General features: G+C 31.2%; 3 protein-coding genes and 1 pseudogene across 10 annotated transcripts; 2 read left to right on the top strand and 2 right to left on the bottom strand.

The window, feature by feature from the left end:
- The first annotated feature begins 679 nt into the window (after positions 1-679).
- Positions 680-15,260, top strand: simj (transcriptional repressor p66-beta simjang). Of its 4 annotated transcripts, XM_088196639.1 has the most exons (21): positions 680-840; positions 5,487-5,537; positions 6,259-6,386; positions 6,449-6,548; positions 6,753-6,815; positions 7,657-7,793; positions 7,856-8,011; positions 8,077-8,196; positions 8,264-8,401; positions 8,477-8,590; positions 8,941-9,039; positions 9,104-9,222; positions 9,291-9,418; positions 11,891-12,033; positions 12,109-12,177; positions 12,610-12,728; positions 12,799-12,852; positions 12,917-13,044; positions 13,116-13,259; positions 13,383-13,481; positions 13,559-15,260. In XM_088196639.1, the coding sequence occupies exons 2-21, from the start codon at positions 5,495-5,497 to the stop codon at positions 13,693-13,695; spliced, it is 2,238 nt and encodes a 745-aa protein (XP_088052765.1). In that variant the 5' UTR covers positions 680-840; positions 5,487-5,494; the 3' UTR covers positions 13,696-15,260. The 4 variants fall into 4 exon arrangements, with proteins under 4 accessions (XP_088052765.1, XP_088052776.1, XP_088052783.1 ...); XM_088196650.1 differs by lacking the exon at positions 5,487-5,537; XM_088196657.1 differs by lacking the exon at positions 6,753-6,815.
- LOC148238929 (vanin-like protein 1) lies at positions 15,150-18,989 on the bottom strand. 3 transcript variants are annotated; one of them, XM_088196691.1, is made up of 9 exons: positions 18,841-18,989; positions 17,262-17,381; positions 17,058-17,198; positions 16,831-16,991; positions 16,561-16,769; positions 16,306-16,494; positions 16,063-16,245; positions 15,864-16,002; positions 15,150-15,800 (listed from the first exon to the last, which is right to left on the bottom strand). In XM_088196691.1, exons 1-9 carry the CDS (start codon positions 18,895-18,897, stop codon positions 15,359-15,361), a joined length of 1,641 nt encoding a protein of 546 aa, XP_088052817.1. In that variant the 5' UTR covers positions 18,898-18,989; the 3' UTR covers positions 15,150-15,358. The 3 variants fall into 3 exon arrangements, with proteins under 3 accessions (XP_088052817.1, XP_088052827.1, XP_088052835.1); XM_088196701.1 differs by having other exon boundaries at positions 15,702-16,002; XM_088196709.1 differs by lacking the exon at positions 15,150-15,800 and having other exon boundaries at positions 15,928-16,245.
- On the top strand, positions 16,372-26,061 carry LOC148238927 (juvenile hormone epoxide hydrolase 2-like). 3 transcript variants are annotated; one of them, XM_088196743.1, is made up of 6 exons: positions 16,372-16,499; positions 24,348-24,535; positions 24,590-24,976; positions 25,042-25,387; positions 25,455-25,671; positions 25,737-26,061. In XM_088196743.1, exons 2-6 carry the CDS (start codon positions 24,359-24,361, stop codon positions 25,927-25,929), a joined length of 1,320 nt encoding a protein of 439 aa, XP_088052869.1. In that variant the 5' UTR covers positions 16,372-16,499; positions 24,348-24,358; the 3' UTR covers positions 25,930-26,061. The 3 variants fall into 3 exon arrangements, with proteins under 3 accessions (XP_088052869.1, XP_088052854.1, XP_088052863.1); XM_088196728.1 differs by lacking the exon at positions 16,372-16,499 and adding an exon at positions 21,279-21,409; XM_088196737.1 differs by lacking the exon at positions 16,372-16,499 and having other exon boundaries at positions 24,227-24,535.
- On the bottom strand, positions 21,691-24,111 carry LOC148238928 (phenoloxidase 2 pseudogene; annotated as a pseudogene).
- Positions 26,062-27,112: the final 1,051 nt, after the last annotated feature.

The following is a 27,112-nucleotide window of genomic DNA, read 5'->3' as shown; positions in this document are numbered from 1 at the left end:
TTTAAAATAAAAAAATAAAATATTCTGAGCGAAATTGTTTTGGGCCACACGGTTCAGGCACACAATAACAAACCGGAATCCTTATCCCGAGCGTACTCTACAAGTAAGTTTTGTGACGTAGCAGAAGACTAAAAATCGATGACGTGTATTTTAAAATTCATAAACTATTTTACAATTGACAAATTTGTGATAAGAGCTTGTGTTGTTGTACGTTAAATCTTGACTATTATAAAATTTCCTTTCTTGGCTTTCGAGGCTACAAACTTGTGAATCACTTAATCGCAATCAACACCTTTTGCTGAATTACTTTTATAATGTAAATAAATTGCAAATAGTTATAAGTTTGCAGTCTGATAAACTTTTAAACATCGTTAAAAATAATTATAAGCTTAGTATTAGTCAGCAAGATATACAATTTACAAGAATAGTGGGAAGTTTGGAAGATTTTTTAAATAATTTAATTGACAAGTAAATAATTAGCGGTACAACGATGCAAGTTGTGTGTTTTATTAACGACGAAAAAATAAAAAGTATAGATTTTTGTTTGCAGAATCGAACGGAAGTGCGTCAAATCGACTTCCGGACGCATCCGGCTCCGCATCGTATTGTTTTTCCCCATGCAATTTTCGGGTGCGGCAACCCCGAAGCGGCGTGCGGATGTGTGCGCGGCTGCGCGTTCGAGTGTGCGTGAGTGTGCGCGTGTGTGAGCTCGCGGCGGCGGTAGCGGAGCGCGGCGGCCGTCAGCGTCCACTCTCGGAGTCTGCGCCCGCCACATCCGCGCCGCCGAAGCCTGCGCTTCGCCCTCGCGGAGACTCGATCGCCCCGTCGTTCTATCGCTCCGTTAGTACTTTGTTTATGTCTTCTCGCTCGCCCCTCCGCCCCCTCGCGCTGTCAACCCCTTTCGCCGACGCCAATTTTTCGGTCGCATCCCTTGCTTCCGCCGTTTTCCCCTCCGTCGTCATGACCGTTTCTTCTCCAAGATGCTGAAAAGGTGCCGAATTTGACGCACGATATTCGATCGAATCTGGGTCGCGAGATGGACCGCACGCCGATTTCGCAACCCCTGTTTTCGTTTTTCGCCTCCGCCATCTTTGATGTGATTTTTAAAAACGTCAACAAAATGTAAGATGGGCGAAAATTATTTGAATTTTGGCCATCGACGATTTGTCAATTTTTATTCGATGCACTTTTTGGGACGCGACTAATTATATTGCAAGGTCGCGACTTCTTATGGCCAAATATTATATATGAGTTTATTGACTTTTGTGTTGATTCTAACGTAAAACTTATAATTTGATTTGTATTGAATTGATAACTGAATTTCCAATGGAATGACTTCAAAACGCATTTTGCAAGAAAATCTACATTCCTACCAAATAAGTATTACAATTTATTAAAGACATAAGTAAATTTGCAGGAATTGGAGCATCTTTAATATTTTTATAATTGTTAATACATACACTCGATTCAGAAATCACGATTAGTAGACTACTATCTCTTTCGTCAATATTCATAAGTAAAATGGACACACTCCTGTAATTTATCTCATGAGTCGAGATACATTTTATAAATATTAAGATTATTAGTATACTTAATAATAGTAGGGTGAAAGTTACTAAAAATCTAAATTTCAGCCTCAGGGTGAAAGTATACATAAATACTTTTATCTTGATCATTATGAAAGCGTACATATGAGTAAAATGTTATTATTAGAGCCATATACAATAAATATAAACTATACAGTCACTAGCAGTTAACTATTTACCTGTTATTAAAAACTGTTATTAAAAATCATACACTGATTATATTCACCGATTTATGCTACACAACAATCAATATTTCAAGCCATTGACACTAACGAAGTTTCAAGCTCCAATTTTTTTTCTTTTTATTAACCCTTTAAGCGGTATCGCCGTACATGTATGGTAAAAAAATAAAAAAACTATTTATATAATAAAATTTTAAATTTGGTTCAATGAAAATGATTTCTATACAAAATAACACCAATAAATTAGAGTATGAAATCAATGAGCATAACAAAAAGTATTTTAAATTAATTTTATAAAAAAATAATACGTAAAAAAAAGAATGTAAAATAAATTAACGAAATTTAGTAATAGAAAAATGTTAAAATAAATATTTAAAACATAAACATAAAACGTAGAGAATTGCTGATTTTTAAAATTTACTATAATGTAATAAATAATTATGGTAAAATACGTGAATTAACTCACTATCAAGTGTATACTAACACATTAACAAATGTGTATAAATTAACTCACTACTCGGAGGGTTAACATGTATTAAATTTTATCATGAACAATGATATATCGTTGTTAAGCACCCAAAGGGTTAAATATGTTTTTATTATTATTATATAATGAATAGAACTAGGTCAAAGGCCGGGTGTAATATTTTCATTAATCGTAGTCTTCAATTAACGTCTATAATGTGCTATTTAATTATTTCGAAATGTCTTATCATTGTTTTGTAGTAAGAGATGTAAGATGTTCATACGTGGCGAGTGTTGGTAAAACAATGAATAGTTGAAAAGTGTGACATTCATTTGGCGTTAGCAAATGATAAAATGCTGTATTCAACTTTTAATGGTAGATGATGTCACACTTTTGATTTCAATTGAGGCTTATGAAGCCGAACATTATTATTTTAAGGGAAGTATTTCTAAACTGTTTTCAATCACTTAAGATTAAAAGGCAATTTTTAATTATAAAATCTCTGCAGATTCTTTCATGTCAACTTTTTCGTAAAACTTTCTCTAAATATTAAACAAATAACGCAGTTTTGAAGTTCACAACTCAAAATTAAAAATCTGATTTCTGCTTTGTTAAAAATACTACTACTTTGTCATTCAGTTTTATTAATCACCTTCTCAGATTATCCCTTAAAGAAAATCTTAAAAAAAACCAGTCAAGTCTATCCTAAAAATATTTTTTAAAACATGTCATTTCAGTGAAGTCACAACGGAATACATTTTCACCAGTAAATATGTATATATTTTTACCAGTGAAAATATAATATTACAGGTGCTAGTGAATTTATATGATTTTAACTTTTCTATACATAGTAATGTATACATTTATACCCTTATCATTATTTATTTACACGCGATTTATGAATATTACAATGAATGTGTATTTTTCGGTGAAGTTATATTTTCACTAGTGAAGTCCAAATATTTTTTATCAGTAGATATATATTTCAACTAGCGAAAATTTAATTTAACTAATAGGAGCAAGTGCAATTATATGCCGCTCTAAAATGTATGAAACTCAATTTGACAGTTGCAAAACGTCCACTTGTTGTTCAAACCCAAACCTAACGTACACGAATTAACCAAACCTAACTTGTTTTAACTTGAACTAACTAATTATAGTTTTAGAACCTTCATTAGGTCAAGTCCAAAATATTTCTCTCAGATGTAAATAAGCGGAAGAAGCATTACAGACAGATGTCGCATCTCGCATATTGCTCTATAGTTTGTCTTCAATATTATACTATGTTTTAAAAATGTGATAGCTATCCTTACCGATATTTACTACTGACTTCTGATATGGGTGTATTGGTCAAATTATATTCAAACCAAATTTTGGTCAATAGGAGGGCGCAAAAAACAATTATCACTTCTCAGAAGTCAAAATTTCACTTCAAAAGCAATAAAATCGTGTCGGTGCCGTTGCTATGGGATCGTTTGTTACCGAGTGTTCCCACTGTGACGGCGCCGACACGATTTTATTGCTTTTGACGTGAATTTTTGACCTCTGAGAAGTGATAGTTTTTTGAGCTCTCCTATTGATTAAAATTCGGTTTAGATATGCTTCATTTGATTCTCACTTATTGTTAGTCGTAATATTGTTATAAAAGTCTTAATTTTAACGACGATGGCACAATTTTATTGTTTTTAACGTGGATTTTAAACATGGATGTCATTTGCGGCATTTCTTCCCCCTTGAATTTAGCCAGAAAAATGCATGTCATTTAATGAAGTACTATGAACCTTAATAAAATCGAAATATTAATAAAACGACCACTGACTAGCCAACTTTTATTCTAAAGAAACAACATGCTAGATTAAAATACAGCATCGACGAAGAGGAATATTAAAAATGTGATCCCGTTTTAAGTTATGTACATATAAAGAATTGTTAAGTAATATTTTCGACTCATATTGTTGTTGAATTTATAAATAATATTTTTACCACACTGCCATTTTTTGTATTAGTATATGAAAATGTACATATGTATGTATATAATTGTGATTTCGATTTACGTGATTTTTTTGTAAACAATCTCCCAGTTTTGTATGGAGTTCTAAGTCTCGATTTTTATATTTTGTAATCTATCTTCCATTTTTGTGTGTTTGCCTCGATTTACTACAACTAAACTCGAGAGTTCCTTTGACTCTCCGACTTTTAAAATTTGCATGAATTGGAGCTTTGCATGCTTCAACTCGTCCATGCAGGATAGATGTCAGGCCCACCCAAGAAATTGTATTGTAATTTTATCTATGTATCTCTTCCGTTGCAACATGACAGGTAGCAGACATTAGCCCGGTGTATTATAACGGGGTAAATACAATTAAGTAATTTGTGAGACACCGTATTAAAATCAGTGACATATTTTATTAACTATAAACTATTATTATAGCTTTCAATCAATAGATATGTAAATCCTAGATTGATTTAATTTAAAAAAAAATATTTAAAATCTAGAAAATCCTAATCTGTGATGGTTTATATGATTGGATATTATAATTATATAATATAATCACTTATTCCGATATCCCAGACTATGAGATTCAAACTCTGGACTTACATGCATTAGACACCAACGTATACCACTGGTCTATTGTAAGCTAATATATGCACTGTGCACAATTTTTTTGTCATATGTTGACAAATTGCGTTTTGAAAAGTCACCTCAAATATAAAATCAAAAATGGAGTAACTAGACGATTTTACCTAAAATATTATATGATTAAGAAAGTATTATTAATTACATATTGTAATTCAGTGTCTTTAGGTTGTGCTGAATCGTCTTAGGCTAATGTAATTATTGTAGGTTTACAATATTCAGATAGATTAATTGGTTTTAGAGTTTAACAATTTAAGTTTATGTGTAAAATGGTAATACTGTATTAGGGCCAAGGAAAAAATTAAATCAACGTAAACAACTATTTTGGTAATGATTATAGTTACTCGAAAAAATAAAGTGCTGCATCTATACAACACGAGTGGCGAAATGGACTTGCACAAGATTAAGAATAAATTTAATATTATTTAGTAAACGTTTTGAATATTAAAGGCTCTTTCTCTTTTGTAGGCACATGTGTAAGACACTATTATTTTGTTAATTTTTTTATGTAATTAAATATCCTTTATGTTTATTGTATATCAACCTATTCCTACTTACACATATAAAAAACTTGAAATAATATATAAATACATGTGCTTATTATACTTTTATAGAAAACACTATGAATGATGGGAGGACGTTCACCTCTACCCAAACATTCTATGGTGAGAAGATTGGATGTTTATAAACAAACGTTTACTGAATTATAAATTCAGTTCAGATAATAGCTACTTATTGGCTTCTCTTTCGAAGTTCTTCTAAAATGTTATCATATAAATTTATACATGAAGCCTTTTGTATCTATTCTTTTACATTGCATTTTTGTATGTTGCTCTTTATTGATTTATATATAATTTTGAATGATTCCCGAACAAAAAAAAATTTACGTGCAGTAATACCTTATCATTGTTTGGCTTGGTTGTCATGATCAAATTTAATCTATTCAACATTTTACAGTTTCGTCACTATACAAAAGGTCACAAACATTATTAATTGACCACTGTGTGAGATAAGGCAATGTTGCATTGAAATGAATTAACAAAACATATTTGTTTTGTTTGTTGAAGAGTTAATTTGTTTCTGTGTATTTATATGTTGACTCATTTGCTTAAATTGCTATTTTAATCTCATAATCTATGTCTACATTAATATTGTTGATCTTTGTTTTTTTTTACATAAATACTTTTATTGAATATTGAATCTTATATTTAATTATTACAAAATCTTATATTAACATTTTTCAGTTAGATATCTATAAAGTGAAATAAAATAAGGACTACAAATTTTTCCAAAAGTTATAATAACAAGTTAACTGGTTTAAACCAGTTTTGATATGAGTCAAAGATTGCAATATTGTAATCTATTAAAATATTTTTTAAATTGCAGATTTCAATATGGATGTCGATGAATCAGTAGTCGATCTTAGCATAAGACCACTACCACCAGAGTTAAGTGAGTTGAAAGCTCTGACAGCCAGCGGTTTAACTATAACGCCGGCTCATCCACCACTTCAGGTATAATATCTATTTAATTTGTTTTTTTCTTTATGATCCTAATTTTTTTATCATAAAAAAAGGGTGGAAGAAGGGTTTTACGCCCCAGGACAGATCAGAGGAGCTATGTGGAATGTCCGGATATTGTTCTTTTGCCGGCGAAGCCTCCATTGCCAAAACCCGGTGAGCTATTTGTTAATTGCTTAATATAAATAATATATTTAAGGCGTGTCCTTGTCGGATGTGTCATTCGAGATTATGTTACGATTATGTGGTATATGATTAATTTGAATACATTATCAACAAAAGACTGCATGCTCTCTTTTTCTTGATTTGCACAAATTTAAAAATTTGATAGTGTTTATTTTTATGATTTTATCTTTCAAGGTTTGCCGAAAAGAAGTTTCGATCCAACGCCTGATGTCAATAAATTTAATCTCATATGGAAAGGTATTGTGCCTCGACATTGAAATTAACTTTATTTATCATCTTGCATTAATCATTTGGATCTTCTATTATCGATCATGTTGACGATTTGTATTATTTTATAGTAAACTCAATCGTTTTTTGATTGATATAGCCTATTCTTTCATTTTTATAACTTTGGCAATATGATTAAAGCTTATGCATAATAATTATTGACATTTTTATTCTGTATTATCTTACAAATATTGAAAATTACTTTTTATATACATATATCATACATAATTATATTTATTACTCACATTTTTCTCTATCTTTTAAAAATAATCTATATTATTTACTAAAATCTGATGATGATAATGAGCATCCTATTATTACTGTTTAGTTATTTACACTTCTTTCGTCTAGAATTGCAATTTGATTTATGGCAAATTATTACAAAGGTTCGTTACGTTTAAGCAGGCACATAAATTTAATGTTACTATTTTAAAAATGGTCATTTATTTTGTTTCACCTATTCAGTCGTTTCCGTTTTCTATAGTTGAACATATGTGACTAATAATTTTCTTTATCGATTTATTTCGTAAACAGTGAATACTATTTTAAAAAAAAAATTGCTCGGCTAATGGTATTTAAATATGTTGATAATTGTATTTAACCAAATATAATATAACTTTAATTTATGAACTTATGGATGCACTTTTCTTCACTTCTGTTTTAAATATGTAATTCTTTATTTATATACTTGGTCTCTATGGATCTCTTTTTTATAAACAAATCTTAATTTCATTTACTATGCAAATTAGATACTTCTCCGTGTGTGATTGTAAATTACAAATTATTCATTATTCTTTTTTATAACAATTAGGCGATCAAATGACTTTTGGACGTGAATCGGATAAGAAAAAAAATGATGTTCCGTCAGCTCAATCCGATAAGATGGACACTGATGAATTTTCATCTGACAATGAGACTGAAAATGCACCTGTTGTATTGCCTCTTAAGGTACTTGTATGAAAGTATGATTTGGAAATAATTTATATATTATTAACGAAATTTGATCGCAGGAGTTATCGTCGGCCGAAATCTGGGAAAAAGAGAGAAGACTAAGAAAGCTGCGTGAAGATTTGCGTGCCGAGGAAACAAAGCTAGTTTTATTGAAAAAGTTGCATCAGTCTCAACGACAGGCTCCGGTCGGCCACCAATCATCGCAATCTAACGATGTAATGCAATTAAATGATTTTTTAAAAGTTTATGTGAATTGATGTTGCATTGTTTTTATATATAGGATGTCTTGCCATTGAACACTAAAGGACTACCTCCTAATGTTACGGTGACAGCTGCTACTGTCGGACCGGCACCGCCTCCAGCTCATTGCCATCGTCCACCAGCTACTCCCGCTCATAAGGTTAATACTATTTTTAATTACATATTACGTTTTTAATGATATTAATATTTTTTTTTATATTTCATAGCTGCACAACAATAGTTCAAGTGATCGAACTGGAATACAAAGGGTATTAGGTGGTCTTCCGACTGTGGGTTCTTCGCGAACAGCTAGTTTGCCCGGTGGTGCGACTTTAACTCCCGGTGGTTATAACCATAAGCACTCGGTAAATTTAATTTACACATCTGTAATTATTATCGCATTAGTGATTCGTTCTACAATTTTAATATAAACGTTTTAGAATTCCACCGGAGCCTCCAGCGGCCGTAATAGTGATTTACCATCGCCGACAGTCTCCATCACTCCATCGGTGACGATCACCCCAACTACAGTTCCACCGACGCATGTCAATAAGGTGTGTATTGTCAACGCTTATAGCTCTAAACATTTGTGCACACATGTCTTTTTAATGTGCACAAATTTACTATTAAGACGACTTGATAATGTTTTGCAAGCAGCTATCCGATGGGATTTCGACAGCGGCTGCTGTTAGTATTTCCTCTGCTCATTGTTCCGAACAGGTAAGGAGAAACTGCGAAATCTTCAATTTCAATGAATCATTTTGTTTAGACTTCATAGAAGTGGTGTGTTGGCGGTGCCTACCCTTATTTCCTCGAATAAGAGTTTATTTTATATTTTGCCCTGCTTTCTTAGTAGTGATCGCTATAGTTACATTTGTGTATAAATATTTTTTAATTGTTTTAGTCGAGCTCTAGAAGAGACGATGACAGTCAGACACCGGCTCAGCGACAGGCGGCGGCCAAGTTAGCTCTCCGTAAACAGTTGGAGAAGACGTTACTTCAAGTGAGTTGCGTTAGTATTTTATTCCTCTCAGTATGTTGATAATTAAAATAAATAATTATTGTAGATTCCACCGCCGAAACCACCACCTCCCGAGATGAACTTCATCCCGAATCCGAGTAACACTGATTTCGTTTATCTCGTCGGCTTAGAACACGTGGTTGACTTTTTGACAATAAAGGACAAGTAATATAGAGATTCAGTTGTAATGTATGATATTGATTTAGGCAAAATTTATCTTATATTTGCTTTAGGGGAACTGCTGTTGGTGCACCCTTCAACTGCGCTCAATGCGGTACAGACTTCACTCCTGTTTGGAAGTGGGAGAAGCCTCCATCCCGCAAAGGACAGTCGTCTAACGCGACTTTCCACAATATAACCGGCAAGTGAAATTTTTAAATCTGATTATTTATTACAAGCTTTTATATAAATTTTATACAGATTTTTTATCAGCACGATAATAAGGAAATCTGACATTTTTTTTTAAAACATACATTTCAATAATATAAATAATTTTACAAACATACTAATTATATATAATACACATGTTAGTTATTTATTATCATTTTCATCTATACAATTTGTTATTAACTACAATTTAATGAAAAATAAGAATATAAAATAAAACATTTATGGTTATAATTTAAGCAAAAAAAATTAAAAATACAGAAAACAAAAAAAAACATTATATTTGAGAACCAGAATTATTGATATGTTGTCTTTAACCTCTAAAGCAATATGTGTTTTGGCGTTTTGTTTTTATTGTAGTCACCGATACATGAGATTAGTGAGTTAGTCTATTTGTGAGATATTTTTATTAGTTTCTGGTATGAAATGTTCTTTAACCCTTGAAGATTTTTCAGCAATTCCAGGCCATTTTCAGTGAATTTGTCAATAATTATGTTTGAATTAATTCAAGGGGGGAAAAAAACAGGTTTTGATATATATTTTATATAAAAAGGGTTTAAATTTTGATGACTTTTTCTGGAGTTTAATGTGTATATTGAACATTTCTTTTAAAAATTTAGTGTGATCATTTTTTAAAACAATCCATCGAAAGAAAGCTAATGTTTTTTCATAAATTTGCAATGATACGTCGTTTCTTATCTTCTTTCGCGACTTTTGCAATTTTGGTCCTCAAATTCTAACTGTTTAAATATATTATATATTCTAAATTATATACCTGGAATATTAAAAAAAAAATATTTTACCATAAAAGTTTATTAACCCTAAGAAATGTCATTCCTTAGGGTATTTCTAATTGTTCTAAAGTTTTATCTAAAATATACATAAAATAGTCATCATCTTCACTATGTTTAAATTCATTTTTCATAGTTTGAGACATCCTTCTGGACTATAAATTAAAAAAAAACTACTAGTTATGATATATAATTAACTAGTAAAGGATAAAACCACTGAAACGTAATAATTATATATAGTCCAAATAAGAATGTATTACTGCTGAAATACATAAGATGTTCACGGTGATACGTCACGATACAGACTATTGTATCAAGCACCCGCTGCTTCTATTGAGCAATCCTAGGCAGACCATTTTTTATTAGTTACAGATGTTGAATAATGAATGGGTATTTGGTTGTACAATGAGAAATTGGTCTCTTTTTAAACCGTTACCTGATGTTTTCAATAAAACGAATTATCAAAATAAATTTAAATTATTTAAAAAAGGCTTGAAAAAATATGTTGAGCCGCCTAGACATAGAAGTTGCTAGTAAAAAAAACGATGTCGAGTCTATTTCAACCTAGGAGTTCAAATGGTTAATCGTTGGTATTTGAAGGCTAATATGCATTTTTTTAAGACGTATAAAAAGGTGTAATATATATTATTTTTATAGCTTTGTTTTGAATGACTTTTTATTTAGAAAAAATAGAATTACTGGTGTTACTCCACACCGGACAGGCATATGTTAAAATGAGTAATTGTTTATGGAATAAAATTTTATTTTTTAATGGCCGCAACGGTGGCAAGCTATTTAGAGCAAAGTTCCAAAATATGTTTATTAAATTTAAGCTTGTCCAGGTGTAAGCCCATATACTTAACGTTTGTTTTTCATTTTACGTTATTGCCCTCTTCATTTAGAAGAGGTGGGAGTTTGTCTACGTTTTGTGAAAATATTTGTTTCTGTTTTAATTCAGTTGATTTTAATTTTCCACTTTTAAAGAAATCTATCTTAGGCATGTGCCTATGTGTTTTAAAATATTTTCTGAGAATTAGTAAAATTTGTTACATTGAAATTTATATTGTACCAATAATATTTATGTAAATTCATACATATAAATGTAGTGGATCCTCAAAGGATCCGGTAGAGGTTCGAAAGTGGAATGAAAGAACGATATGGCGTAGCATTGTTTATTCGCAGCGGCGTCGCGGTAGGACGGGCTAGCGCCAGTCCTCACCGTACGACTGCCGGCGAAAGAAGAGCGTTTTGCAGCAAACAGGCTGCTTTATGGGCACGCTTTCGGCCTTGACAATGTTTATGTTGGCCATAACCCAGTATACAATATACTAACTTAATCCTACAGCTTATATACTAACTTAATCCTACATAAATGAGAAATAAGTTGAGGATATCGAACATTGTAGATTTCTTGGTTTATAAGCTGTGTAATCAACAATTTATCGTTTCTTTTTACTAAAGAATATTGACAGTTTCACACTGAGAGAGAAACAAAATCTGTTGTCTTTATATGGTCATATTAGATTCTTAGAATGCTGATTCTTTTTTATACTTGATGCTCTGTAGTTACAATGATTAAAGATTCGAGATTATTTATCATAATAATCAATATATTTTATATTTCATTGATAATTATTTGTTTGTTATTATTTCAGGTAAAGAAGGACGAGTTGTATGCGAGCAATGTGTGACATCCAACGTTAAGAAAGCTTTAAAAGCTGAGCACACCAATCGCTTAAAGACGGCCTTTGTAAAAGCTCTACAACAAGAGCAGGAGATTGAACAGCGTCTTGCTCAAGTAATAATAGATTTTTTTGACTAATGTATTTACTATCACTTCTTCACTATTTTCATTTAACACTATTTTCTCTAGGTATCTTCTCCTTCTCCAACGCCAGTAGTAGAACCCACTCCGCAAGTAACGATTAAACAAGCAACTCCTGTGAGTATTTCTATGTCGATATTTAAATAGTTTTGAAAGAACGATACCTTGGAAAGATTATTATCGATTTGTATTTAAAAAAATAATAATAGTTGAAACGATATAATTACAACTGAATATAGCGGTGTTGCTCAAATATTGGACGTTGTTAATTTGTCGCATGCAGCCTTTGGACATTGGAGTCCCACCGAACGTCAATTATCTACAGGTTAGACGAGCGTTGTAACATCTCATGAGGACGTTTCATAAGACAAAAAGCTCGAGTGCCTGCCTCATACCAAAAAAAAATCAAAATCAAATTCATACATTTTTACAACTCCATGCATGTTCAAGAGCACCCATTTAAATGTCGCTAATCTTTTTATTTGCATTACATCTATATTGATGTAACAAACTTTGAATCAGTTCACTTTATTGTCGTTTTTTCGTCAGTCTGTGAGAGGAACTCCAGTCAGTTTATCTAACAACGTGCCGACTGCCGAGTCGTTGGTGGTGTCCCGTCACAACCAGAGATCGACCAATACGAAGGCCGCCCACCAGCCCCCGCCAAGGTAAATATATAAACTATCTTAAGATCGTTTTTAAACTTTCCTTTTGAAAACATCAAATTGTATTTTATAGACATAGTTCACGTCATGAAAATCATGATCATCGAAGCTCGCAACACGATTCTAGGTTAGTTTTAATGTATTAAAGTATTGTTGTCGTGTGAGTTTTTGATTATTAATTTTGTATAAAGTTCGCACAGGTCGCATTCGAACAGCAGCATCCACATGACTCCGTCGCCGTCTGACAGGGATTCTGCTGTTTCTTTATCTTCCCGCAACGAATCGTCACAGCAGCTATCTAATCTGACGCGTGAGAGAGGTATTGTTTAGTTTTATTTATTTTTTTACATAATTTTGTTATTTTAATATTAACGATTTTATTGTCGATAGGTCACAGTTCCAGCTCTAGTAAGTCTAGAGATTCATTGTCGTCGAGTCAGCATCAACAGCAGCAGCAATTGATGGCTCAGTTGGCTGCAGGAGGTTTTGATCACCACACTACTATGCAAGCTTTACAACATCAACTCTTTAGAGGTATGAAATATTTTTTTATTCAATTACTTGTTACAGATCGTCGATTCGATAAATCTCGTAAAACAGTTATAATAATTTCCTTACACTATCAACTTTTTTAATATTGAAATTATCTGTTTTCAGGGTTGTCTGGTGCTGGAGGCCTAAATCCTGCTACATTGATGCAATTTTCTCCACTTCTCTATCCATATCAATTAGCGATGGCTCAAGCGCAAGCGTTAGGTGAGGCTAATTTATAATTTAATAAATTAGCAGATATTGTTATGATACTTATAATTTAAAACTTCACATGTTTTTAGCTGGAACTAAAGGCGGTGGTGGTGTTTCTATGGCAGAACTGCAGCGTGCGACCGAAATTCAACGGCAGTATTTGTTAGATCTGTTGCCGCAGGGTTCTTTGCAACCCCATAATCGCCCACCTTGGAACAACAGTTAATCTGTTTGTCATTCATAAGTTAAATACAAAATAATTATTTTACAAAAATTGGGTGCTTTCCGGTCACACAAGCGTGTCTCGTTTCCATGTTTATGTAAATATTTTTTTTTAAATTTAATATAAAGATGTTTTATATTTTTTTAATTTTTTTTTTACGATATAGTAAATTTATTTGGCACCCAAAATTATTATTATTTTATATGAATTTCATTGAAAATTTCTTACTCGTCAAACGATTTTTATCTTGTGGATTGACGTAACACAAATATACGTAAATTTAATGGTGAAATTAATGTATGTACGGTAAACGGTAATTCAGAACATGGTATAATGTTCTTACATAATCATAAAAATATATCTTTGGATGACATTTAAATTAATTATATGCATTGTAATTCGTGATTTGTTTTTTAAATTTTGTTCTGAATTAATATTTTAATGTTTCAAGGTATCGATGAAACCTCTCAATTTCTGCTTTTATTTTATACATTACACTCAATATAATCGTAGATCTCATGTTGTAACTCATCTTTTATTAAATCAATCACATGACGAAATAAAATATATATGTATATAAATATATACACAATTTATTATGTAAGATTTACTATTCGTATTCTAGCATTCATATGCATATAGATAAATAATAGCACGTTTGCATTGTGAGAGATTGAACCATCGGGCCCATTGGAAATAATGTTCAAAATTTAAAAGAAATATTTTTTTTACAATCTCAGCAGTTAATTTCATTTGATATAAGAACGGAGGTTGTGAAATAGTATAAGAGGTCCTCTTTTCGTTATAGTCATAATGCAATGTTTCAATAGCCCGGGACCATATAAATTATAACACTAAACTTTTTTTTGTATAACCACATGTATACAATGCGTATTTTATATTATGCTGTGATACAATAGCATTAAGATGTGGCGAAATATCGGTTCCATTACTTTATGATAATTTACAGTAATATCGAGATGGAAAAGAGAGACTCATGCCAATTATTAAATTGTAGCGAATTTTAATTAGCATTTAAAGATACTGAAAAATAAATAATTTCCATCCATTTAATTTCTACGGGAAGAAAAATACAAGTCGTATATGATATACGTTTATCGTTTAATAATTTTAGGTATTAGTGAAATTTTATTCGCATATGATAATTGATTTAGACTCGATAGATTCGTTTTATTTATAATATGCCTAATTTTTAGTTTAGTTATGCGAGATTACGTTGTAAAAATAAACTTGTATATATTATTTTTCTTTTTTTATTGTTGAAACTGTTGAGACGTTAAACCACCTAGTTCGCAATATTCTCCGAGTAACTTTATCAAATAATCAATAAGTATTATATGTGTAATATAGTCAAGTTTATATGAGAAGATTTTTTTTATTTTTTAAATAAAGGTAGTATTTGTCTTAGATAATGCTTAAAATTATTTATAATTAAATGGGTGGGTAAATTTACGATTATTTGAAGTTTGTATCGATTTTTACGATTTGACAATGAATGTTTGCACTGAGTGTAATTTTTAATCGAAATAAAAGTGTTTTTAAAGTAATTTTTTTATTATTTATATTGTAACCAGAATAACATTAACACAAACATGAATATCACAGATTTTTTATACATAATTTATATAATTTATGTTCACTATATTTACATCATTTCTAAAAAATATAAAATAAGTATGATAGATATAATTTTTAACTTTTCTAAAATGTAATATATTATATCATATAACTCTTCCATCACCTTTTTATATAAATTCAACAGTTTTACTTTACATTTTTCGTATTTTGTCTCTTCGCACTCTTTGCATTGTTTTAAATGCTGAAGAACATCTTTATTAAAATCTCTTCCAAAGATAGCAAACGTTAATATGTTTGCTTCGCTAAAAGATGTTGAAAATTCTACTTGAACATGTTTAGAATCACTACTCGATTCCTTGATCTTAAATTTATACTTTTCATCGCTTATTGGTAAATAATTTTCTTGTAAAGAGATAGGCAGTTGTATAGTGTTATTTCTGTTGAATTTCCCTTCGATGATTATGCTTTCAAATATGACAGATTTGCTTGAATTTAAAGTATCATTAAATCTGAAATGAAATTTTTTCATAAGATTATTTATTTCATTTTTTTCTTATATTTATAAAACATACTTTGTTCCACATGTATTTATATTTTCGCCAGTGCAAGCTACTATTCCACAAGTTTGAACGCCTACTGGTATATGATTAAACAAATTACGTGTTCCATCAAATGCCACAGCTATATACGTATAATGAATTGAACCTCCGTCTAAAATAATGTCAAATCGTTAAATTGTTCATATACAATGCATTGATGTTAAATATTAACCTTCTATATTTGAAGTTTTAGATGTAATATCACAGCAAAATTCGTTATAGCAAATGTTTATATGGTTCACGTCTCGAGACATGTCAATCGTCTTCCATTTGTAACCTTCAAGATTCTCATTCAACATTTTAATTTTTTTACTATTGACGCTCTTCTCTGATGCGTAAGATTGTGTTATCTTATCTAAATATAATTAAAATATAAGAACTGATATTCGATATGTTTATTTTTTAATTTACTTACTTTGATTTTTGTCATCTATTGTCATAGTTAGGATATACGTTGCCAAGTCTCCGCTTACTAGCATTGTTTTTGCTCCGGAACGACCTCTGTATATTCCACTGCCGCTTGATCCATGCCTTGGTCTATTTGTTCCGGCTGCCAGAATATTGATATCGTGCACATAAGCCATTGAATTTTGCAGTTGAACGGCTAAGGTTTGATATTTATATTTATTAACATATATACTGTAATCAATAATTTAATGGATATTTATACCAGTCAAAAATGGCATTTTGGAATGCCATCTCATGGGCAAGACAAAGTGTCTAATATTTTCGCTTAAATATTCAGATAAAGGTTGAGAAAATATAACATCAAATCCAATCATATGTCCAAATGTTATGTTAAAATCTGTTGTAAAGGTGCTTAGTTCTATTTTCGAAGAATTTAGAGATTTTTCATCTAATAAATGTATTTTACGATATCTGCAATTGTGTAAATGATTAATATTGTTAATAGAACTTTAATTATTATGAAAACACTCACTTAGATATAATCCTTCCCTTTCTATCGAAAACTACATTTGTGTTATATAAATTGTGTAAATCCGATGAGCATGCAATGTCAGTGCATTTCTCTTTTTCAGATAAATTAATCACTAAGTACATTTTAGATGACTTGGCAAGACACGAGAATTGCTTTAGAATCTGAAAATTATTTTACAAATGAATATTGGTTGAAGTGATTATATTTTTTGATTACAATAATAATACCTTATGATAGCTATCATCGTTGCATGGTGTAATCGAGTATTTGGCATCAGGAACGTGAACAGCGTGTTTCAGGTTGATCTCTCTATCTATGGAATGTCCATTGTTAAGGGTAGATTCAGGAAACACCATTATGTCGACATTCTATTTTAAAGAACAATAATGATTGATTTGCAATACATATTACATATATGAATGATGCATTACTTGCTTAGATGCCGATTGTATTAATTCAAAGTAATTTTCAATATTCTTTTCAATTCGGTCTGTTATTTTTGATGTTGAAGGTTCAACTGCAAATTCTACAACAGATGCTTTGTAGGAATACTGAAATAATAATAATAATATACACTTACATTGAGAGTTTGAGATTGTATATAAACATGAATTTGTACAAAATTAGTGATTTTTTAATCGGTGTAACTTGTATTAACTCTCGCTAGGAAAAACTTGTTAATCAATATACCAAATTAAACTCTCTTTGTATTTTAAAATTAATAGTATGCAATTAAATGACATACATTTTTCTGGCCAAATTCAAGGAGGAACAAATGCCCCAAAATGACATTCCTGTTTGGAGTCCACATCAAAAGGAATAAAATCGTGCCATCGTCGTTACTATTAAGACCTTTTATAACAATATTACGACATTTGAGAATCGAATGTAGCATATATATATATATATACTGAATTTTGGTTAATAGGAGGGCGCAAAAACAATTATCACTTCTCAGAAGTCAAGAATTCACGTCAAAAGCAATAACGCTCGGTAACGAACGTTCCCATTAGCGTCTATCAGTTAAATTAAATTTTCGCTAGTTGAAATATATATCTACTGGTGAAAATGTATTTGGAATTCACTAGTGAAAATTGAACTTCACTTAAAAATACTCATTCACTGTAAAAATTAAAAAATATCTTTATGATAAATTCGAGACTGTTTTTTTTACATTTTCTTTGAGGAATAATCCAATAAGTTTTGGTATAGAATCTGGGACTTCATTTCAGTTTTTCCATGGAAGTGTGGGGGGGGGGGGGGTGTATATTTGTACGAATATTTTAAAATGTTTTACATCTGTAAAAAAGGGTGGGTCCGTGCCAGATGCTTTAAAATATGCATGTTTTCTTGGAAGCTTTTAATTGTGGTCAGTATTTAGATGACAGACAAATATTCGTAGTACTCTAATCAGCCTTATCTTTGCTTTTGTAATTTAAGAACTACATTAATAATCAGATAAGAAGAAATCGCTTCGCGTGAGAATCGGGAGATTGCAAAAATATATGGAGAGTATTCATAGTTTTTTTACCAACCGAAATTTTCATACAAAAAGAAAAAAAAAGAATGGCCTATTCAATTTTGGTTAGTATGTACACATTTTAATTTTATTAATAATGTTCTGATATGTTTTAATAAATGATTTTACTATTCTTTAACTTATTTTATATTTAACATATAAAAGAACTTAAAGAATAGTCGATGACATCACTGAAGCGTATGTAAATAGAATAATACATATATATATACACACACACACACACACACACACAAATATAATGTTATGCACAATTACGTTTTTATTTTTAATTATATAGTAACCTTCAAAAAGTTGGAGTACTGTTTGAACTTTACATTACTTAAAATTAATGGTAAATATATTTTGTATTGTAATTTAATTATTAATGTAAATACAAATGAATGCCAAAGATGATTACATTATAATTGTAAAACATGGCAGTGGCGTATAGCTATTTTTTACAATATTATTTATTAATTTAACTTTTTCACCTGAAGCGAAATATTTACGCTAATGTATAGAAACCACAACACTTTTAGTTTAAACATGACTATTCTGTCAAACGATACGACAGCGACTGAAACATGCAACGAGGAATGAACAAAACTGTTTGTGAAATGTATGCAAAGCGTTTGATATTGCGAATTTTAATTATTGCGCTTACTTATCCCTGATATTATAATTAAAGTAGTTGACGTATCAATAACGTGTTACAAAATGCAATTCCCGGTGGAGAATAAAAATCGCGATAACTAATTTACATTAAATATTGACTCTTAAATGTAATGTTTCAATATAAAACAATGCAATTTAGTAATCTTATAAAAAATGTTCTGACAATATTCTTATAGATTAACATTAATCTATTAATAGGTCTAATGGGGGGCAAGCGAAATTATTGCTCTTACCTATCGTTTGAGATAACCTATACCACTGATTACATAAATTGCGACAGTCGTAAAATTTCGGCCGCTTACTTATATTTTTATAAATAACGATAATCGTTATTTATTCGCTATTTCAAATTTGTTAGAATAATAAGATTAGAATTGCTTTGGGCCAAATAAATTATATTTGTATTAAAGTATCAATTTTTTATGCTCTCAATATTTCTTTTTTTGTGATGTACACCGAGTGTACATGTCACAATATTATGTAAATAAATATAAATATGTCAAAAAAATGTTTATATTTTAGGTATTTTTTGCGATACACTTACATAATAAATTTTATAATTACGGTATAAGTTTGCTCTGAAGTGACGAAATTAATTCATAATACAGTCAAACGTATGTTGCTAGTTGGATATTTCGCTTTGCACGAGTGATTTTCGCGTACAGAAGCTTTCAATTTTATTTTTATAAATAAACATACGTACAGAATTTTGGCGATGTCTAATACATTTCCTCGTTTTCAGCACTTGTATTACAATAAATGTTAAGTTTCGACTTTGACTATTATTATAATTATTATTTCATAATAAATTTAATTTTACATGTATATTAAGTGTACATCACCGTAGCTCGCGGAAGTTTTTACACCGTGAGAAGGTTAAACTTTAAACTTAAAAGGCAAATTCATAGTTTGGTTTTCGGGTATTTTCTCATAAATTAAATTGGTACTTGGTTTGGTTCCGGGTATTTTTTTACATTACGTTACAATAAGACTGATTTTTTTTAAAGTGATGTTTCAAAAATATCAATACATCTAGTGTTTCATATTTCATAGAACTTCGAATTTTTATGGAAAATTGTTAGCAATGGTAAATTTGCGCTCACTTGCCGTTGAAGTAGATTTAATAGATAGTAAGCGATTAAAACTATTTTTTAGAATTGCACTTTGTTTACCAGTAGATTTCAGAAATTTAAAATGTTTTGGTAAATCCCATGAATTCATTTCTTTTGCATTGGTGGCGTTCGTAACCGAAATAATTTGTATTTTTTCATTTTTTGAATTAAAGATTCGGTGTCCAAAGTTTTTTTACCCATAACTTTTTCTGAATTATTATTCATTAATTCAATATCGTTATCTTGTGGATATAGTCCCTTCATAATACTAATTGCATACGCTATAACAATATATTTATAATTATATAGCTGGATAGAATTTTTGGAAGTAGAATGTAATATAAGTTGTGTCAAAAAAAGATTTAATTTTAGTTATAATATATACATTTTAAAGCGCAAGAATAAATTTTGTCATGAAACCAAAGTAAGATAGTAAAAATAACAAGGAATGATTTTAGAATCATTCTTGAACAAAATACTATTTTAATAAACGAATTAGCTTATCGTAAAAACACGTGAAACGTCTCACCCGTCCCAATATAATGTATTTCTACTGAGTCAAAAACGCGAAGCTTTATGAAGTGCCGACCATTGTCAACTCTCGCGGTTTATAAACTTGAAAGCATCATAAAATTTTGAATGAAAATTTTATAATCTTCTATTTATGAATCACTTAATTGTACATACAGAATTTTCTCTTTTCATATTTTACAAAAATAAAGAATTTTTTTTGTTACTCCTAAAACGATGATATATATTCTTTACCTAAAAAAATAATTTATAAGCAAATCCTAAGCTACAAGCAAAAGCTAGCAGAATTGTACGCCGTTTTTGAACTTTTGACCAATTATTAAATTAATCCAGTCAACATTTTTTTGTTTTTTTATTAACTGGCAATTGTTCGAGAGTGTCGAAACGAAATGTGTTTGATTTTCGAAATAGACTTATTTTATTGTCATAAAACTTACATATAGTATAGCCTAGTTCAGAGACCGTTATGGCTTAATTACATTTGTCAATGTTTTGATCAGCTTGTGAGATTGATACATTCATACATAATCAGCTCTAGATTTTTATAGATATTATATAGTCAAAAGTAGAGATATATCAAATAAAAATATATTTATTAGTATTATCAGACGCTTCAATGTCAAAACTCAGTCGAGTGATTTTTTTGTTAGCATGTTATCTTGTATAAGGCTTATCCAATAAACAAACGCTCGTTTGCGGTTGACGTGAATCGAAACACGTGACAGAACGCATCACTTTTTAGGTAATATAATATGTATATACATTTGCCATTTTAAGTATCTATGTGTAATTTTTGCAGCCTTTGTCGGATGAAATTTATACATTTGTCATAGTAAACGATCATCAAAACGATTTAAATTTTCCTTGCGTGTTTAATGTAGTTAGGTAGCGTGCAATATTGGTTTCATGTCCTACTGTGCAAAAAAATGCATTACAGAAGTGATCAAATAAACAAGACGATAATGTCATAATGTCAATAATGGTTAACGATAGGAATATTTAAATGTTATTATCTATTATCCATCAGGTTAAAATATGGTGTTGCTAGGTACGTTTGAAATAAAATGAGCACTATTATGAATGCATATATGTATTATTTATTAATATATTGTGATATAAAATATAAAATTGTGTAATTTATAGTATCAAAGTCAATTTGTCAGTATCTTATGTTCGTCGATTGGCGATCGTTTGCAGATTGGTAATGGGTCGATTGTTAGCTCTAACAACCGTGCGATTTCTATGGGTTATAGTAATTGGCTGGACGACCATGTTCGGAGTTAAAAATTGCGACAAATTGGTAACGCCCTCTCTCCCGATTCTGTCGAAAGGATAACCCATGCTCTGCCTGTCTGGATAGCGCCTGTTCATGATTCCACAAAAACTGTCCGCTTCGCTGCACGATCCACCAGGTTCTTGAGCCACTCTATCGTTCGCGTAATTCGAGATCATCACGAATAAATCCATGGGCACACCTTGCTCGGTCCCTTTCGGTATCAGCATATGTTGAGGCCATCCGCAACCGCAGAAGTTGAATTGGAGCTCTCCCGCAGCTCCGGTAGCTGGTCTTCCGGCATTCAAGTTACGGAAAGTTCTCTCGTAAGGAATCGTGACTGAAGATTCGGTCGACGAGCGAACTATAGTGTTTACGCCTTGGCGCAGACCGACTCGGAATTTGTCCAGCTCCATCATCAATATGCGTTGTTCTTCGAATGAAAGTTGAGCACCCATTTCGTCCGTCTTAGGCGCCATAAATATGCGAACAGTGCCGAAAACTTGGCTTTGTGTCGAGTTTTCTGCTATGATTCTAAACGAGAACGGCTCGTGTTGAAGGTGAGAGAATCGTACGAATACCGAACCAGTGCCTCCAAAGTCCATTCCTCTCGAGAGATCCAGGTCGCTTTGTTCCCAAAAAGTTTCCAATTGATTCGGCGTGATTCCTTGTCTGTCGATTTGGGCGCTCACCACTCTAACTCCAGGAAAACCAAGTCTTGTCGTGGTATAACGCGGTAATCTTGATTTGTGCAATTCAAACAGTTGGTCCATATAGGCATGCCAACGATAGAAGATAGGATCTCTCATGGCAGTGGCCGAGTCTCCCATGACGCCGAAACTCTCCAAGAATCTATTATCGGGATCGTGTGCGTAAGCAATAGCCATGTGTCCCATATTGTGAATGTCTCCATACAGATTTCCATTCGGAGTCAATATAGAAGCTTCGATTATGTTACCAAGAATATCGATTCCTCTTTCTTCAGTTAATGGTATTTGCATATTATTAGTGTCCACGACAAACCCTTGTTCGCATGCCCTCTGGAACTCGTTCCTCCAAGTGATAAAATCTTGTAAGTTGATCATCATACCATCATTGGGACGATTCACGTTGCTCACTCTCGTATTGACGAACCTAGGCGGCCAAGATCGACTAGCAATAGGCGACTCGAGCTTAGGGAAGTAACCTTCTGGAATCGGCTCATTGGTAGCAGTGAACGGAGTCACTCTCGGAAGATTATTACAAAAGCGCTCAGCGTTATATCTAGCGATGAATTGATGATGCATGTGATAGAATAGTTCGCCTCTCCTGTCCTTTTCGACGATACTGCGATTGTTGGTAGCAGTGAAAGGATACACAAGATGCCAATGCCAATGGTGGAGATTGATTCCGAGATCCTCCCGGAAATATGCGACTCGATGCTCAGGATCCAAATCAGTACCGGTGAAGTCTCTAGGGATGACGATGGGCGTACGAGATCCGTCAGGGACGATACCCAATTCTTGGCGAGCTTTCGAGAAGATAGAACCGTCGAAGAATTTTCCTGGGAAAGATTCGAATACGTTGGGAAGCGGAACGTCTCTGGTGTCGTTTCTGTGCAGGATGGCCACAGATAGCGCATAGTTGAAAAGAAGAGGGTTGATTTGTTCTCGGCAATATACCGCAGCCGACTGGAGATCGTCGAGATCCCGCATATCCATGAAGACGTCGATGAGTCTTCCGGCCATTTGTCGATGGCGAGGTATGAACAAGCTGAACTGTTGATTTCTTCCGAGCTGCTGAGCCACGCTGATATCAGGCAGGGTGATATTCTTGATGCTGATTCTGTTCTCGTTCGGTTCGCCGAAGCGAGAAGTCAGTTCAGAGATGAGATCTTTGTAGCGAGTTGGAAGGAAATCGGAAGGTATGTCGAAGACTGTCCTTCTATTGCCTTTCGGTATGAACGCTGGTTCAGTAGGGCGGTCGAACAGAGACAAAATGTTTTGCTTAATGCGGTCGATTTGGGCGTTAGCGTTCATTGTAGCCATTTTGAAGTCCTTGTTCACTCCCGACTAGTACGAGTCCCGACTGAATGCGTTGACAACTAATGTGTTGCTTTCTTTTTATAGTAGCAGAATTGTATAGTGCATAAAAAAGTTTTAACTATCTTATTGTTTTGTGTGGTTTACAACTATGTATGTACGGACTTTGAAGAAAAAAAAGTTCACACAAAACGAAAGCGGAAATGAGAATAAAAAATGTTTGGTGATTTTGTAAGGGAGCAAAATATTTTCCATAGCCAATACATTGTAAATAATTCAATGCTAACCTCAAATAAAAAACAAGATAAAATATTTAATATATTAGTTGGTTTGCTGATAAATACACTATGATTATATCTATTCAAATATCTTAATATATATTTCAGGAGATTTAACAATGAAACTTTTATTGACGGTGTTAATATTGTCTATATGGCTTTTTTATAAAACTATGATATTATTTATGGAACCGTCCATGCCAAAAATAGCAATGGATCAGTATTGGGGATCAGGAGATCCTCCATCTAAAATTAATAGTAAAATAAAACCTTTCAAGATTCTATTTGATGATGATGTAAGTAAACATTTGTGATGTTTAACATTCAATTTTAAAATAATAGCTTTATAGATGATTTTAGATCTGCAATACAGACTGCAAAATTCAAGATACTCAGATTCTTATGATAATATTGATTATAAATATGGCTTTAACGCAAAAGCTCTAACGCCGATCTTAAAATATTGGTCATCTGAATACAACTTCACTAAAAGACAAAAGTTCATGAATCAATTTGATCAATTTATAACAAACATTCAAGGATTAGACATTCATTATCTACACATAAAACCTAAATTTACAAATAAGCGTATTATACCAATAATTATGTTACACGGATGGCCTGGATCGGTTTGTGAGTTTCATAAAATAATTCCACTACTAACAGAACGAAGAGATGATTATGACTTTGTGTTTGAATTGATCATTCCTAGTTTGCCAGGATTTGGATTTTCTCAAGTATGATTATTTTTTAATACCTATCTAAATGCTTATATAATATAATATTTTATATTAATTTATAGGCTGCACGTAAACCAGGACTAGGAACTGTGCAAATGGCAGTGATAATGTCCAATCTGATGGATAGATTGGGCTTTGAAAAATATTATATACACGGTGGAGATTGGGGATCTATCATCGGTAGTCATATGACTAAAATTACTCCTGAACGTATACTCGGTTATCATACGACTATGGCATTTGTAAATACACCTTTGAGTAATCTTAAGTTATTGATCGGAAGTATATGGCCATATTTGTTTGCTGGTGATTTTCAACATAAATTATATCCAATAAGCGTGAAGCTTGAGGAGCTAATAGAACTTACTGGGTATTTACATATACAAGCTACTAAGCCAAATACACTTGGTAAGTTTTATTATATTTATAAAACAATAAATTAGCATCGAAGTCTTAATTTAAATTCATTTTAAAGGAGTGAGCTTGGATAATTCTCCAGCTGGTTTAGCAGCATGGGTATTAGAAAAGTTTATCGGTATGGCGGATAATAAGCTATCAGAAGAATTGAAATACACATATGAAGAACTAATCGATAATCTAATGTTGTACTGGAGCAGCAAATCGGCTAGTAGTTCTTTGAGAATTTATGCTGAATCGATCAATATAGATCAATTGAGTTTAGGTTTAGATAGGTAAAACTTATTTATTAGTTTATTTTATAGTTGTATATTATAATAAAAATATTTTAATGTTATAGTATTTCAACATCAGTGCCTACAGCTATTGCAAGACTACCAAAAGAATTATTATTCTACACCAAGTGTCAATTGTCTGAAATATACAAAAATATTGTTCAAATAAGTGATTTTCCACGTGGAGGTCATTTTAGTTCGATGGAAGAGCCGGAGCTATTAGCCGATGATATATTTTTAGGGATAAGAAAATGTTGATATTATTATTATATAATTATTAAATTATGTATTATTAATACACGTGTATATTGAAAACCAAGAATGCTTTTTTCAATCAATTGTACAAATACAAAACCACAGAATATGTATATGCAAAAACAATATTATGATAAATTGTATAATACATACAATGTATAATATACATTGTTAATTTAAACAGTAATTTACTTTAGTCTAATTTTAATTAGAAACACTGAGATCTACCTGAAATGAGCATTTTATATACCTGTGTATTAATATACTGAAATAAATATTTTATTAATGGTTTTAAACTTGTCTAAATTTATTTATTAAATATTTTAATGACTTTTTATATGGAAAAAATATTAAAATTCATTTTTTATGTTGATAGAAGATCTATATATTATACCATATCATCTGTTTTTATTTATATACAGAATATAATATATTTTAATAACGGAGCATGATTGAATTGGATTTTTGTAGTATATAAATGTTTAGAATAAAAATAATAATTTTCATGTGGTTAATATGTATATATCTATGAATATATAATTACTTTTTAGTAAGTATTATGAAAACATTTTAAAATGATATATACATATTAAAAACTTTAATTCATTTAAATTATATTTTTTCAATGGATATATTTGTTATACATATATTAATGCAAACTTACAGTTGCATACTCGACAGTTTAGTGTCAATAAATATAATTGACTCAATCTTTCAATTGTGGCAAAACATATTTGCTAACTTAAGTAACAGTTTTTACCATTTCATTAGAGCTTAGACTTAATAAATTGTAATAATGTGCAATTCATATTATATAGCTCCATTTAAAAAAAAACTGTATAGTAAATTACAATTAATTACAAGTTTATAACTTTACCATGATTTTTTAATCAAACATTAGAACGAGAAAAACGTTCAAAAATATTTTATATATAAAAAAATGTGTATAAAAAAATTCTGTCGGACAAAGGTCGAATGTAAATAGTGTTATATGAAAACCTGTTTTTTTATTTTTTTTTTGTACTGTCAAAATTCAACTCTTCTATTTTATCTGAGATTTTTAGCATAGCTATGAGTTTTTGCCTGCTACAATATTTATTTTTATATTAAGCTTAATGCCGATATAGTTGAAACTATGGCAGTTAGTGAGTCCTCAATTTTCAATAATCTTACAAATAAAAAAATA

Source organism: Plectrocnemia conspersa, unplaced genomic scaffold (genome assembly GCF_051122295.1).
Source record: "Plectrocnemia conspersa isolate PC_06_02 unplaced genomic scaffold, ASM5112229v1 ptg000001l, whole genome shotgun sequence".
Classification (NCBI taxonomy): Eukaryota; Metazoa; Arthropoda; class Insecta; order Trichoptera; family Polycentropodidae; genus Plectrocnemia; species Plectrocnemia conspersa.
This window is presented reverse-complemented; position numbering and strand designations above follow the sequence as displayed.